General features: G+C 33.8%; 2 protein-coding genes across 2 annotated transcripts in view; one reads left to right on the top strand and one right to left on the bottom strand.

The window, feature by feature from the left end:
• The first annotated feature begins 254 nt into the window (after positions 1-254).
• Positions 255-13,395, top strand: part of LOC111685987 (nuclear cap-binding protein subunit 1) — a 29,142-nt gene continuing 16,001 nt past the window's right edge. Inside the window, exons 1-3 of the mRNA XM_023448273.2 lie at positions 255-495; positions 574-1,912; positions 1,970-2,073. Of these exons, the coding sequence (XP_023304041.1) occupies positions 453-495; positions 574-1,912; positions 1,970-2,073 (1,486 nt within the window). The 5' untranslated portion in view covers positions 255-452. The remainder of the gene's footprint in view (positions 496-573; positions 1,913-1,969; positions 2,074-13,395) is intronic.
• Positions 3,574-12,049, bottom strand: LOC111679484 (eukaryotic translation initiation factor 4 gamma). Its single transcript, XM_046945827.1, has 4 exons — positions 11,760-12,049; positions 11,326-11,582; positions 5,503-7,246; positions 3,574-4,823 (listed from the first exon to the last, which is right to left on the bottom strand). The coding sequence occupies exons 1-4, from the start codon at positions 11,829-11,831 to the stop codon at positions 3,720-3,722; spliced, it is 3,177 nt and encodes a 1,058-aa protein (XP_046801783.1). The 5' UTR covers positions 11,832-12,049; the 3' UTR covers positions 3,574-3,719.

Genomic DNA, 13,395 nt, shown 5'->3' with positions numbered 1-13,395 from the left:
CACAGTGCTTTGTTCGATGTAGAAAAATATCAACAAATTAATAACTAAATTACCAACACATTCAGTGTTATATAGCGGTTCGCTATTACTCTAAATATTTTATCAATGGGCATTCTATCTATAATGTAAAACAATTGGTTGTTAAAAATAAAGCCATAAATCTGGCACCATTAGTTGAGAATTTAAAAAACAGCTGAAAATTTTGCCGGTTTTGCTGCCGTTTTACGTCGTCGCCAAACAGTTTTAGTGACAGCCGGCGTTGTTAATGTTTGTTGGCGCAGGTCACTGATTTTGTGTTTGTAAATGAAAGAAAGCATTGTGTGTTTGTGTAGATAAATTGTAAAAAAGGAAATTTTCTACAGCAAAATTTCACGATTAAACAAATTTTATAGAAATTTGTAAAATCCAAATAGTTAAATCAATTTAAAAGCAACAAAAATATAAAACAAAACATGAATCGTAGACGTCATCATGATGGAGATGAAGATGGTTACGGTAGGTGGACAAAAAACCAAATTTCTTAGAAATAACGTGGATTTTTTTTGCATTAATAATTTTTCCAACAATTTTCAGAACACCGTAACCGCAAACGTAGGAGGGTATCGGAAAATCAAGAGATCGAAGATCGTTTAGAGTCTTTGATATTGCGTGTAGGTGAGCGCAGCACCTCATCGGTGGAATCAAACTTGGAGGGTTTGGTATCGGTTTTGGAGGCTGATTTGGGCACATTCCGTTTGAAAATTTTACGCATTCTATCGGATTGTGCTGTTAAAATGCCGGAGAAATGTACAATTTACACGACCTTGGTGGGTCTGCTGAATGCCAAAAACTATAAATTTGGTGGTGAATTTGTTGATCACATGGTTAAGACTTTTAAGGAAAGTCTAAAAATCTGTCGTTGGGATGCCGCTCGTTATTCTTTACGTTTTTTGGCCGATTTGGTTAATTGTCATGTAATTTCGGCTTCATCTTTGCTGCAATTAATGGATACCATGATTGATGTTTCCAATGAGGATACTGTACCGCAAGTACGTCGTGATTGGTATGTTTTTGCTGTACTCTCTACATTACCCTGGGTGGGTAGAGATTTGTATGAAAAGAAGGAATCTTCTTTGGAGTCATTACTTTTACGCATAGAAGTTTATTTGAATAAACGCTCGAAAAAACATCACAACGCTTTGCGTGTGTGGTCAGTAGATGCTCCTCATCCCCAGGAGGAATACCTCGATTGTTTGTGGGCCCAAATTCGCAAGCTAAGACAAGACAATTGGGCAGAAAAACATATTCCTCGACCCTATTTGGCTTTTGATTCGATTTTATGTGAGGCATTGCAGCACAATTTACCCCAAATTATACCACCTCCTCATCATGAGTCTTACGTCTACCCCATGCCTTGGGTAGTCTATCGTATGTTTGATTATACCGATTGTCCCGATGGACCCAATCTACCGGGCGCCCACTCCATAGAACGTTTCTTAATTGAAGAACATCTTCATCATATTATTGAAATGCATCATGGTGAACGTAAAGACTGTGCTGCCCAACTATTAGCGTTCCCTTACAAAAATAAGATTCCTCTCGAATACTGCATTGTTGAAGTTATATTTGCTGAGCTGTTCCATATGCCTACACCACGTTATATAGATATTGTCTATGGCTCTATATTGATTGAATTGTGTAAATTGCATCCTGCTACTTTGCCGCAAGTTTTAGCTCAAGCTACTGAAATTCTTTTTATGCGTATTGATTCTATGAATACTTCTTGCTTCGACCGTTTTGTCAATTGGTTTTCATACCATTTGAGTAATTTCAAATTCACCTGGTCTTGGGAGGAATGGGACAGTTGTTTGTTATTGGATATGGAACATCCTAGACCGAAATTTATACAGGAAGTTTTACAGAAATGTTTAAGGTAAGTTTGGGGTAAATTTTTCTACTATAATGAATTTATAAAATTCGTGTTTTTTAGATTATCTTATCACCAACGTATTGTTGAAATGATGCCAGAAGCATATGCAAAATTATTGCCTGTATCACCACAACCAAGTTATAAATACGCCTCTGAAGAAGCTGGTAAGTTTATTTGCATTTAATGTTTCGAAACTAAAAACAATTTGTATTAATTTTGGTTAATAGTTATAGAGAAGTTTGAATATGGCTTTTTTAGAGCACCAGTTCTTGTGGAGCTTCACTGCCTTTTCACTTCACATAACACTTTCTTGTTGTAAACGTTGTTCCTTGCACTCAGAATCGTTCGGTGTAAAGAACCGATTGATTGAAATTTCGAAAAGAAAAGCTTTCTTTCGTCACGTTGATCGCTCTGGATAGGAGCGGTAGTATTGAAAAACGTTGTTTAACAAATTCTATAGATTAGTTACAGAAAAATTATAAATAAAGCTGAAAGGTCAGCCTACATTGGCATTTCTGGTGCCATTAGAAGCACTCTACAAGCGGCCTTGAACATCATTCTATACCTGTCAGTTGTGACAACAGCTTAAACTTTACGATTTTTAATCCGAGGGATCTGCACTTAGGTCCAAATAATAATTGGGCTTCTTCAGTAGGGTTCATAAATCCATTGGTATAAATGAAGTAGCATGGGCTATACAGTTGAATATGTGGTGGGTATCATGGGTACTCTGGGCATATATTAGGGACGGCAGGCTCTATGCGGGACCGGTAGGCGTTGAGCCTGTTGCTTCATCCCGATGTCAGTTGTGCCGATGTCAGTATGTTGACAGTCAAGCTTCTCTCAGAGTATTGCGATTGGGCGCATGATTGTAGATTGTGGAAATGCTCGTGGAGACATAAAACTGTTTGACATTAGAATTTACGTGGTAATGAGGTTGCAGACGAACTGGATAGACTAGGTTCGAATTTGTAGACTGATAATCGAACTATTGTAAGCTGATAATAGAAAGAATCTATGACATTATAAACCAGTTCTAAAATAGTAGATTAGATTGCAAAGACTCTACGGGCCAATACTTGAAGTGGGAGCTACCAATACACTTAAAGGACTGGATAAACTCAGTCTAGGGATTCTGATAGGGTTAATTACGGGGCATTGCTCAGTTAGATAAGTAAGTGGGACAGCAATATAGCGCACTATTGCAGGTTATGTGAAGATGAAAGTTTTGTTTATGGAATTATTCCCTTTTTCACTGACTTTATGTGGGGGCAGTAATTTTCTCTTTCATATTTTTATCTTTATTTTTATACTTCTACCTCCTTCTTTATTTCTGTTATTTTTTGCTGAGTTTTTGTTTATCTTATCCTTTTGGTCTTCCAGTGGATATGTTTTTGGTGTAGTGCATAATACTTTTAAATCTAACTTAATCCTATAGAATAATAGGGCAAAATTTTTATATTTGAGTTGAGTTAGGTGGAAGATTCACTTCCAACTAATAGTTACTCACGAAAAATATTGAAACCGCTACAATCACAGGTTTCCCTCCTCTAATAAAGAGTATTAAAAGTTCGACATTACCCAACTATTCCATTTTTTTTTATAAAAAAACGCTTTAACATTATTTTTTTTATTTAATAAATACTAATTAAAAAAAGCAAAATGTGTTATTAAAAATGATGATATAACAAAATATAAACATATTTAAAAAAAGACACATTTTTTTAAACAAATATATTTACAAAACAATACTCATACTTAAAATATTTGGTTAATAGCAACAACAAACTAATTAAACATATCCACGCAATCAAAAAGTTTTAACTTCATTTTCATGATCATCAATAATAACAGGAATTTCTTCACCATTATTGCCCACTTTTAAGCTAACAGATTTGCTTACAGATTTCTGGGTTAAAATCTCATAAATTTCTGTTTCAGCTTGTGAAGTTTGTGAGAGTAAAGGAGAAAATGTTGTAGAAGTAGATGATGTTGATGATGTTGTTGTTGATGATGTTGTTGATGATGTTGTTGATGATGTTGTTGATGATGGTGTTGCCATTGCAGTTGGCTTGGTGCCCATAGTTATAGCATTTGACATTTCAGTTGTCGTTGTAGTTTTTGAATCCAATTCCTTTTCTGTTGTAGTTTTAGTCATTAAATGTAGTTTCGTTATTCTAAAATTATTACTTTCATTTGTTTTAATATCTTCATTATTATTGTTGTTACTGTTTTCTTCATCGTTGTTATCAACATTTTCATCACTTTCATCATCTGTTTCATTAATTTCTATTTTATTTTCTTGAGCTGCTGGTGTAGTACTTTTTATTGACATAAATTTATTAAATTTACGTTTAGGAGTCCATTTCAATACTGGTTTTTCTGTTGTACTAGTTGTGGTTGAACTACCACGTGCATAAGAATTACGATAACGACTGACGATCCTTAGGGGAGTTTCTGTGGAGGAAGTTGAAACAAATGTTTTCCTGGGCTTGGCTGTAGATGTGGATTTAATAGTTTCTGTTGTAGGTTTTGGAGTTGATATTGGCTTTGCTGTCGTTGTTGTTGTAGAGGATGTTGTAGTAGCTGTTTTGAGACCTATGCGTTTGCTGCGCAAGGGAAATATTTTGGGTCTTTTTGTTGCACTTACAATTGAGTTAGAGGCTTCTGTTTTAATGGACTTGGCAGTGGTTTTTTCATTTGCTATTTGCTTTATAGTGGTGGTTGTTTCACTAGTATTTTGTTCTGCTAGTTTTTGTTTGGTTTCTGTTGTTTCCTCGGTATCTTTAGCGTCTTCGGTATCATTTGGCTTTTCATTGGGCGCTGGTAATTGAGCTTCTATGGATTCACTGTGTTCCTTTTTGCTGTCATTTTCATCATCATTTTGTTGATGATTTGTTTGATGGCGATCATACTAAAATAAGGGAAAAAGAATAAGTTTGGTATTAGTTTCTACGAAATTACTTTTATTCTCTTTTAAAAGGCATGAATCTAAGATTAAAATTTCTTGTTTATTCTTGTATCTTAAGCTTTCTTAATCTTAGAAACTTTTAAAATATTTCTCTTAAATATTTGTTGTGAAAAAAGCATTGTCTTCAAAAGTAATGCTTACTTAAAAAAGCTTATTTTAGAAAATGTGTATTCATATGTAGAGATATTGTTTCTAAAAGCTTTCATTTAATTAGACTTTTTGTTCATAAATGTCAGTTTTTGTAAAGAGCTTTCATAAAGGTTTATTGTAAAATGATTTTTGTGATCACAGCTTTTTTTATTGAAAAAAACTTCTTTACGAAAAAACTAAAAAAAACTTTTTTCAAAATAACTAACAGTTTTTGTAAAGAGCTTTCATAAAGCTTTATTGTAAAAAGAATTTTTTTGTTAAAGCTTTTTTGTTCAAAAAGCTTCTTTACGAAGAGCTATTTTGTAAAAAAGCTTTTATATATAATTCTTAGTGAAAAGCTTTTTTGTGAAAAACGATCGTCTTCTAATTCAGTCGAAAAAACTTTTTTGTCTTCTCAACTTTGTTCCTAAAACCCTATTTCGAAAAACGTTTTTTTTGAAAAACAGCTTTTCTGCAAAAATATTTTACTCACATTCTCTGGCGATTCCAGTTGAGGTTCCTCATTTCCCACCTTCTGCTGTGACTGATGCACATTTCCTATATATTTATTTTCCTCACCACTTTCAGCCTCATTAACGTTGGCATATAAAGGATCAGGTTCAGAATAATGTATATTATCATCTAAGGGATCACTTTGTAAAAATGGTTTATTTCGTGGAGTTGGCACATCTGCACGTTCCTCTTCACTAATTGTTGCTGGATATGAAATCAATAAAGGTACATGAACTGTCGTATACTCTAGGGAGGCGGTAAATGGACGATTATCATAATGTTGTAGTTGTTGCTGATGTTCTTGTTGTTGTTGTTGGGGCTGATGATATTGTGGTTTTCTCAAAGGAGGAGCAGGAGTAACAAGTACCACTCGCTGCTGTTCAATTTGTGTGCTGGGAAAAACAATTTTCTGGGGAGCTGGTGGAACCACTTGTTGGAAATGATAGTTGTGTTGCAGATAATTTTGACGATTTGTTTGTTGATGTTGAATATTTGCATGATATTGAGTTTGAGGTGGATGTTGTGGTTGAGGAAAATGCTGTTGCCTTAAAGTTGTTGTGGCATGGGGTTCTTCATATAAATTCGTCACATAACCTTGAGGAGCAGTAACCTCATTGTGATAAAGTTCGGCGGCCGCTTCTGGTTTCTGTTCACCGCTACCGTATTGTATAGCCTGTTCAATTGTTATCGCACTATTGTTGGGCATAAAATAATGATGATGATAATGATGTGTTACTACGGGCATAGCAGTAGATGGTCTTTGTGTGAATTGTTCTTGTGAATGAGTTTGTGGAGGAGGTGGTGGATGTTGAGGATATTCAGAATATTTGGGAAATTCTTGTGAAGGATGATGTTGTAAAGTGTAAATCTCTGGTCTAGGGAATTTCATTTGATAGGTGGGAGGTCGAAATGTGGTAGGTGGTGGCAAAGGATATTGTGGTTTTCCCATAAACATATTTAAAAGATTGGGAAATAATTCCATTTTTGAAGTGGGTTTCGGCACATAATTTCCTTTATAAAATTCACCAATATTTAAACGTTCTGGCAAGGGTAAATGTTGTTGAGGATGATGATGTTGTTGTGAATAATGCAGCTGAGTATGAGCATGTACAGATGGCTGCTGTGACAAACGGGAATGTTGTAGCTGCTGCATATGCATTGTTGAATGTGGTGGTGGAGGAGGCGGATGATAAACTCCTCTTAAAAATGTACTCTGTGGTATGGGAGTAACCTGTTGCGAGGCATAATGAGGATTAACTTGACGAAAATTCCTAGCTGCCTCATAACGTTTATCGGAGAAATCTTCATCTTTATCTGAAACTAATTTTCTAAAACTATTCGGATAATCATCTTCTTTCTGTATAAACGTTTGTACATTATTTCGTTTCTCTTCCATTATGGTACGTTTATTGGGACCACCACGTACTACAGTTTCTGTTGGTGCTTTAGATGTAATAGGACTTACACTGAATTTCATTTCATAATGATATTTACGATCTGCTGTATCACGATGACGTATCTTTTGTACATGCCACATGGCTATAATATTACTTTCTCGAGCACATTCATAATCACAATTACCCTCTACAAAACGATATGAACCATTGGGCATTGTTTCCAGACGACCTTGGGCCAGAGTAACAATATCACCAAAACGTGAATCGAGGGGTTTTGGTGAATGCACATAGTCGGAGGCGAGAAATTCATTGTACTCTTTTACTTTGCTAGGGATTATATAATATTAAAATTGAATAAAAGCATTAATGAAAGACATTAATTAAATATTTTAAACAGAGCATGTATTAATATTGATATAAAACAAAAGATTTAAGAAAGAAACTTTAATAATAAATGTGTGTTTTCTAAATATGTATATAAATGATAAATAAGCTTGAGTTTTTTTAAACTATATTTAACTTTTAAATTTTTATAAATATTAACTTTACAAAGTTAAGACGTTTTGTAAAATTTCTTTATTGGAAATTTAAGCAATCAAACTTTAATTAAAGTATGTGCCTTATAGAAATTCAAGAATCAGCGATGTGTATCACGTATACATATATACACACATGCTGTGACTCATGACGCATCCCTTGATAAACAATTTGTTAAGAAAATTAACAATTTTGTGAATTTTAAAATTATTCTCAACGAAAATGCTTTTCATATTAAAATTTTTGTTGTTGTGACAATTCCGTAGGTATTGCAAGTTCTTCCATTTAAATGCTACTGATATACTTTACAATTCTAAAACTGGGACGTACAACAATAATATCCAGGCATATGCCAGAGTCCCATAACGCGATCGGCGTCCCAAAATCGATCGGGTTCAGGTATCCAGCATATGCCAAACCATTAGGTATAGGATATATCAGTCCTTAAACCAACATTCTCTCCCGGCGAATTTGGGTTTAAACCACAGCTACTACGTGGATCCCGAAGAAACCTCAACTAACTGACCAGCCAGGACATAGCCTTGCGGGCAATTGGTCACCCGTAGTACCAGATTATGCGGTGCTCTTTCAATCTATGCAAGGACTAAGCCAGACAGTAGACTGTACCAATTTATAGTCCCGGCCAGACTGAGGTATTGGAAACACCTCTTTTTCCCCGGGATTGCAATAACACCAAGGTGGAGGCTTCACAACCAATAACAATTCTAAAACTGGGACGTACAACAATAATATCCCGGCACTCAACTGTATAATCTTAAAGTTAGTATAATTTCTGTGGTAACATTTCAGAAGGAACTATCTTTTTAATATGACGTTATGTTCGTTGACTTCATTTCCTCGAGAAGGCGGTGTTACGAGCTAAATTTAAAGCAGACTGTTATAGTTTTTACGATAATAATTTTTCTTTTGTATACTGAAAGTTGATAAGACACACCCTGCCCAAATCTTCATTTCGTATAGAGCTAATCAGGATTCTTTATCCATAGATCAAGTGCTGTCAATTAGCGATTGTCAGTCGAGTAGCTCTGGATCGAAATTGTATTTGAGTTAAGAACTATGACATTGTTTTCAAAGAAGATTTAAATCATGCATTAACTTTCCTTTGAAATAAAATATCAATCAATCAAGCGATAGTGAATGCAAGTATTTTGCTGTTTTTAAGTAAATTTTGAATTGATATTAATTATTGGTATATTAATTAATTATTAATTATTGCAGTTTGTATAGAAAATCTAAAATCTTCACTAAATATACAAAAGGGCGAAATAACAAAAACGATTTTAAATTAAGCATTGTCAGTTTAAAACTTTGTAACGTTAATAGTTATAAACAAAGAATAATGTTATAAATTACAATTTACTTATAAAATCAAAACTAATTATTTGACATAAATTTCCGTCTGTCATTCTTATTCAGATGTTTTTGTTGAAGGCAGTAACTTTATGATTTAGTGTCAGTGATGAACATATTTTCTTTTACTTATTCGAGAAGCCGAATTCGAAAAACATAGATACTAGATATTGTTAAGGAAATTCAAAATGCTATATATAAACCAAAATCAGGACTAACTGAGGAAATATTACTAGGGTTTTTTGTCGAGATACAAGTATATTTAACATAATTATGAAGTTAATAGACCTACTCAGCAGAAATTGATTCTGAGGCGATTGGTATACTTTATGGTGGGTATAGGACTAATATTATTGTGCGTTACAAACATCAGCACAAACCCAATATACCCTCTCCCCACTAATGTGGTGTAGAAGTAATATTTGTAATCCTTCAAAGAAGAACTCAGGTGGCAATTTTTGTACATGGATTGGGCCCGTCCATGAACAAGCACCTTGCTGAAGTACTAGAGCTATCTAATCCCTGACCATTGCTGCCCTGTTGCTTAGCTTCCGAGATGTAAAACATCACTTCCGTTTACAACCACGCAGATGGGTTGGCCTCTGTTGATTCGGCAACAACGGATCAGTATGCCTCTTTTATGACCCGATAATGTAACAAAGGAAATATGAACTCCAAAGTCAATTTCAATAATTGCCACTACAAATAGTCACGTAGCATCTATCAATATTTCCTGTACCAATCTCCAATATATTGAAACTTCCTCAATCATTTACACAATCCATCACATCAGTTTCATTTTCATGATCATAAAGACCAATCTACGGGATGACAGGCAACCATTAAAACCTAAAACGCGATCGGCGTCCCAAAATCGATCGGGTTCATGTATCCAGCATATGCCGCTTTCTACACAGACTTGTTCGAAGAGAGAATTATCCAACCCATTAGGTATAGTATATATCAGTCCTTAAACCAACATTCTCTCCGCGAATGTTGGGTTTAAACCACAGCCACTACGTGGTACCTCAACCAACTGACCAGCCAGGACGTAGTCCTGCGGGCAACTGGCCACCCGTAGTACCAGCTTATGCGGTGCTCTGGTTTGACCTCTTTCAATCTATGCAAGGACTAAGCCAGGCAGTAGATTGTACCAATTTATAGTCCCGCGCAGACTGAGGTATTAGAAACACCTCTTTTTCCCCGGGATTGCAATAACACCAAGGTGGAGGCTTCACCAAGGTAACATGCCCCCTGGGAATAGAACCCATCATCTTCAGTTTGCCGAATTAGAACACGAATTTAAATAACATCATAATAACTTATCAGTGCTCTGACTAAGGGCGAGTTTTTCTAATAAAGATAATCTTCATTTTTTGGTTAAACCTGGTTTAATATAGGTTTCGTGTTTTTCAGTTATCAGTAAAGTTACATCATATCTTAGTTTAACTGAGTGTTGTTGGAAAATAAAACTCAAATTATAAGTGAGAAAACGCAATTAACAAAAACAATAAAACAATGATTTCGGAAGAACAAAAACTTAATATTTTAAGTAAATTGCAATTTTCTGATTTGTTTTGTTTTATTATTGTTTTAAATGTTTATTTAACATTTTTCCAAAAATTTTCCATTTTACAAAAGTATTGTTTGCAAAAAAACAGCTGTTCATTGTTTATGTTTTTGAGTTAAAAATGTTGGCAATACTAACAAAGTTAACTGAGCTTAAATCTAAAACTGAAAAACACAATCATCGGTTAAAGTCCGCCTAAATTTGTTCCGTGATTAATCTAACAGCAAGTTAAGCCTAGTTTAACTGAGGAGTAAGAAACCCGCCCTAAATCACCAGTTATTCTTATAACGTTAAACTTGTTCTGTTGTTACAGAAAATTAGGAAATAGTTTAAAATCATTCTTAAAAGATTGTTTTTATTAGAAGTCTCAGTTCTAACGTTCAAGTTATTTGAAATATATGTGGAAAGCATAAAAAAAAATATTTTTCTTAAAATGGTTCAAGTATCTCAAACTCCCTACAACTACGTTCAATTTAAAGATATTGGACAATAGAAGAGATCTATATATTATGAAACAGATAATGTCGCTAATTTCACTTTTGTGTTTACAGTGTATTTCGAATACTTACTACATAACAAAAATAATGTGTTTGACTGAACAATAGAATCCATTTTTCATTCTTATTACCTCCAATATTCTAATGAGTAGAACACCCCTGTTGTAAACAAAATATATTAATTATTCAAGAACTTTTTCTTTATAACCTAATTTATAACATAACATTTGACTTCCTCACTTTTGATTTACATAATGAATGAATGTGTATTTTATGTGTCTGATCATTAGATAAAAGCCATATCTATCTAACATACAAATCTCATTGTCCAAAATTTTTCCCCACACATTTATCATATCAACTTAAAACTAGCAAAACAAAACATTTCCTTATAATTAATAACATGACTAAAGAAAAATATAAACTCTTACCTAAAATTTCCCGTGATAATACCATTTGCAGCATTTGTAAAAAGTGTTAAATATGTAACATGCTTTAGGGTACGTTCCCAGGGTCGTGTTCCCAACTCCGCCACCGCAGCTGCAGAATCATTATGATGTAAGGTATTATCATTATTGTTGTCGCTATTAAAGCTTTCTTCATAAAATATACGTTTGCCACTTAATTGTAGGCCTTGTTTAGGAGTTAAAACTAAATCACGATTAACAATACACAAACAATAAGGCAACTGTAAAATTTTATTTAAAAATTTCATATAAAGATTAGACACATTTTATTAAACATTTTATTATTTATAAGTATTTTATATATAAATTATAAATTATTATTTTCTTTTTTATTTTGCACTATGTATGTTTATGTTTTATTGCATACTTATAATTTGTTAATGGAAAAAATAACTTACAAAAGATAATATTAATAAATTAAAAACAAGCAAAAAATGATTGTGGGTTTTTGGCACAATTTGGTAATCCATTGTCCAAAATTGTGCATGGATGGTTGTACACGCGCGCTCTAGTAAAAATCAACTGTTGGTATGATTATGTCTTAGTAAAATATATATTTTCAATTATTTTTAATTATACACAAAGTTTAAGTTTTGTTTTCCAAATATATTGCTTAACTTAAAAATAATTTGAAAATGTAACGCATTTTTCCTAATACGTTTTTATATATATATTTTTTATATTTCAAATTTTTTGTTAACCGTTAAATATTTGTTTTACAACCGTTCGGTACGCGTAATTTTAAACAACTGAAACATTTAATCAAAAAACTCTACTTAATAAAATGTGTTTATTTTATTTTACAGTCATTTACATTTAGCTGTGTGTTTTTCTTCTTATGAGTTTTTCTTTTCTAGAGGGAGGTGTTGGAAAATTTAAAATACTACTATCTACTGCATTGGTTAGTAAGTAGTATGTGCTACTATGTTTGTCGTAAACACACATGTTATTTTACTGTTGCTGCTACTGCTGGCTGTTTGTCTATCTATACATATTACCAAAAACAAAATATTATAAAAAAGCACATTAACGTCTTTTTGTTTGGCTTGATCATTGCTTCAGCGAAGTGAAACATCAAATGAAGTTCGCAAAAACGTACTTGCAGTGGCTAATGTTTCGCAACAAATGTTACTATCTCAGTTGTTTGGGTTATTAGGGTGGCTGTTGTTAATAATGCTGTTCGTGTTATAGAAATATTGAAAGTACAAAGGTAATCTGGTTTGGCCCAACAACGCTTAAATTGTCGAAAAGGATGATAGGCACCTCGTTTTGTCAAGACCCCATCACTGGTCAGATTTAACGTATTGCACATTAGTGTAGTATTAGATCCAGGCTATAGCAGGGAAATGTCTCAATAGGTCGTTTGGTCGTGACCAAGATAGTTCTCTAAGGTTGGATATAGTGAACTTCATAGAACGTTATTTCTCTTGACAGCTAGGACAGGGCATTTTAAACAAGATAGAGTAAAGATTTTTCTTTATCCTTGTCATTGCAGCTCCGACATAATCTGTTAAATCGGGGGCCAAGCCTACTTGCTCCTGGGTTAAAAATTACCTAGTGCGTTTAAGATTGAAAGATTATTCCAGATATTTAGAGCATTTTGAAGAAAGAAACTGAGGATATTTAGATTGTTGAGACAGTCGGCCTATGACCGACTCACTTAGGTCCTAATAGTCCCGTTGCGAATACTGAGAATGAATGATCCTATATGTGCCCATATTAGGGAGTCGCAAGTTCATGCGGTTTAAGACTAAAAGAAACTCATTCACTATATATATATATTAAAGGAATGTCGAAGGCTTCCCCCTTTTTCCTCATTTTGTCATTGTATGGACTATAAGTATAGATGTCAAGTGTTACAACCTCAGAAAAGGATATTTCGTTTAACATCTTGACTGTGAATATTTTAGTCCAAAAGAAGTGTGGGGCAGTAACCGATATTCTTCGGGATGTAAGTATAAAAACTGACCGCTTCTGCTTTCAGCAGAATGTAGCCTGGCCGCCGAGTTTATGGCCAATTGCTTGATCATCAGT

Source organism: Lucilia cuprina, chromosome 3, assembly GCF_022045245.1.
Source record: "Lucilia cuprina isolate Lc7/37 chromosome 3, ASM2204524v1, whole genome shotgun sequence".
In the NCBI taxonomy this organism is placed as follows: Eukaryota; Metazoa; Arthropoda; class Insecta; order Diptera; family Calliphoridae; genus Lucilia; species Lucilia cuprina.
Note: the sequence above shows the minus strand (reverse complement) of the source record. Positions and strands in the feature narration are given on the sequence as shown.

Coding starts and splice junctions, on each gene's coding strand:
- LOC111679484 (XM_046945827.1), bottom strand. CDS start 11,831: ATGGATTACCAAATTGTGCCAAAAACCCACAATCATTTTTTGCTTGTT. Junction 7,247..11,325: donor ATTATCACGGGAAATTTTAG/GTAAGAGTTTAT, acceptor TATAATCCCTAG/CAAAGTAAAAGAGTACAATG. Junction 4,824..5,502: donor AACTGGAATCGCCAGAGAAT/GTGAGTAAAATA, acceptor CCCTTATTTTAG/TATGATCGCCATCAAACAAA.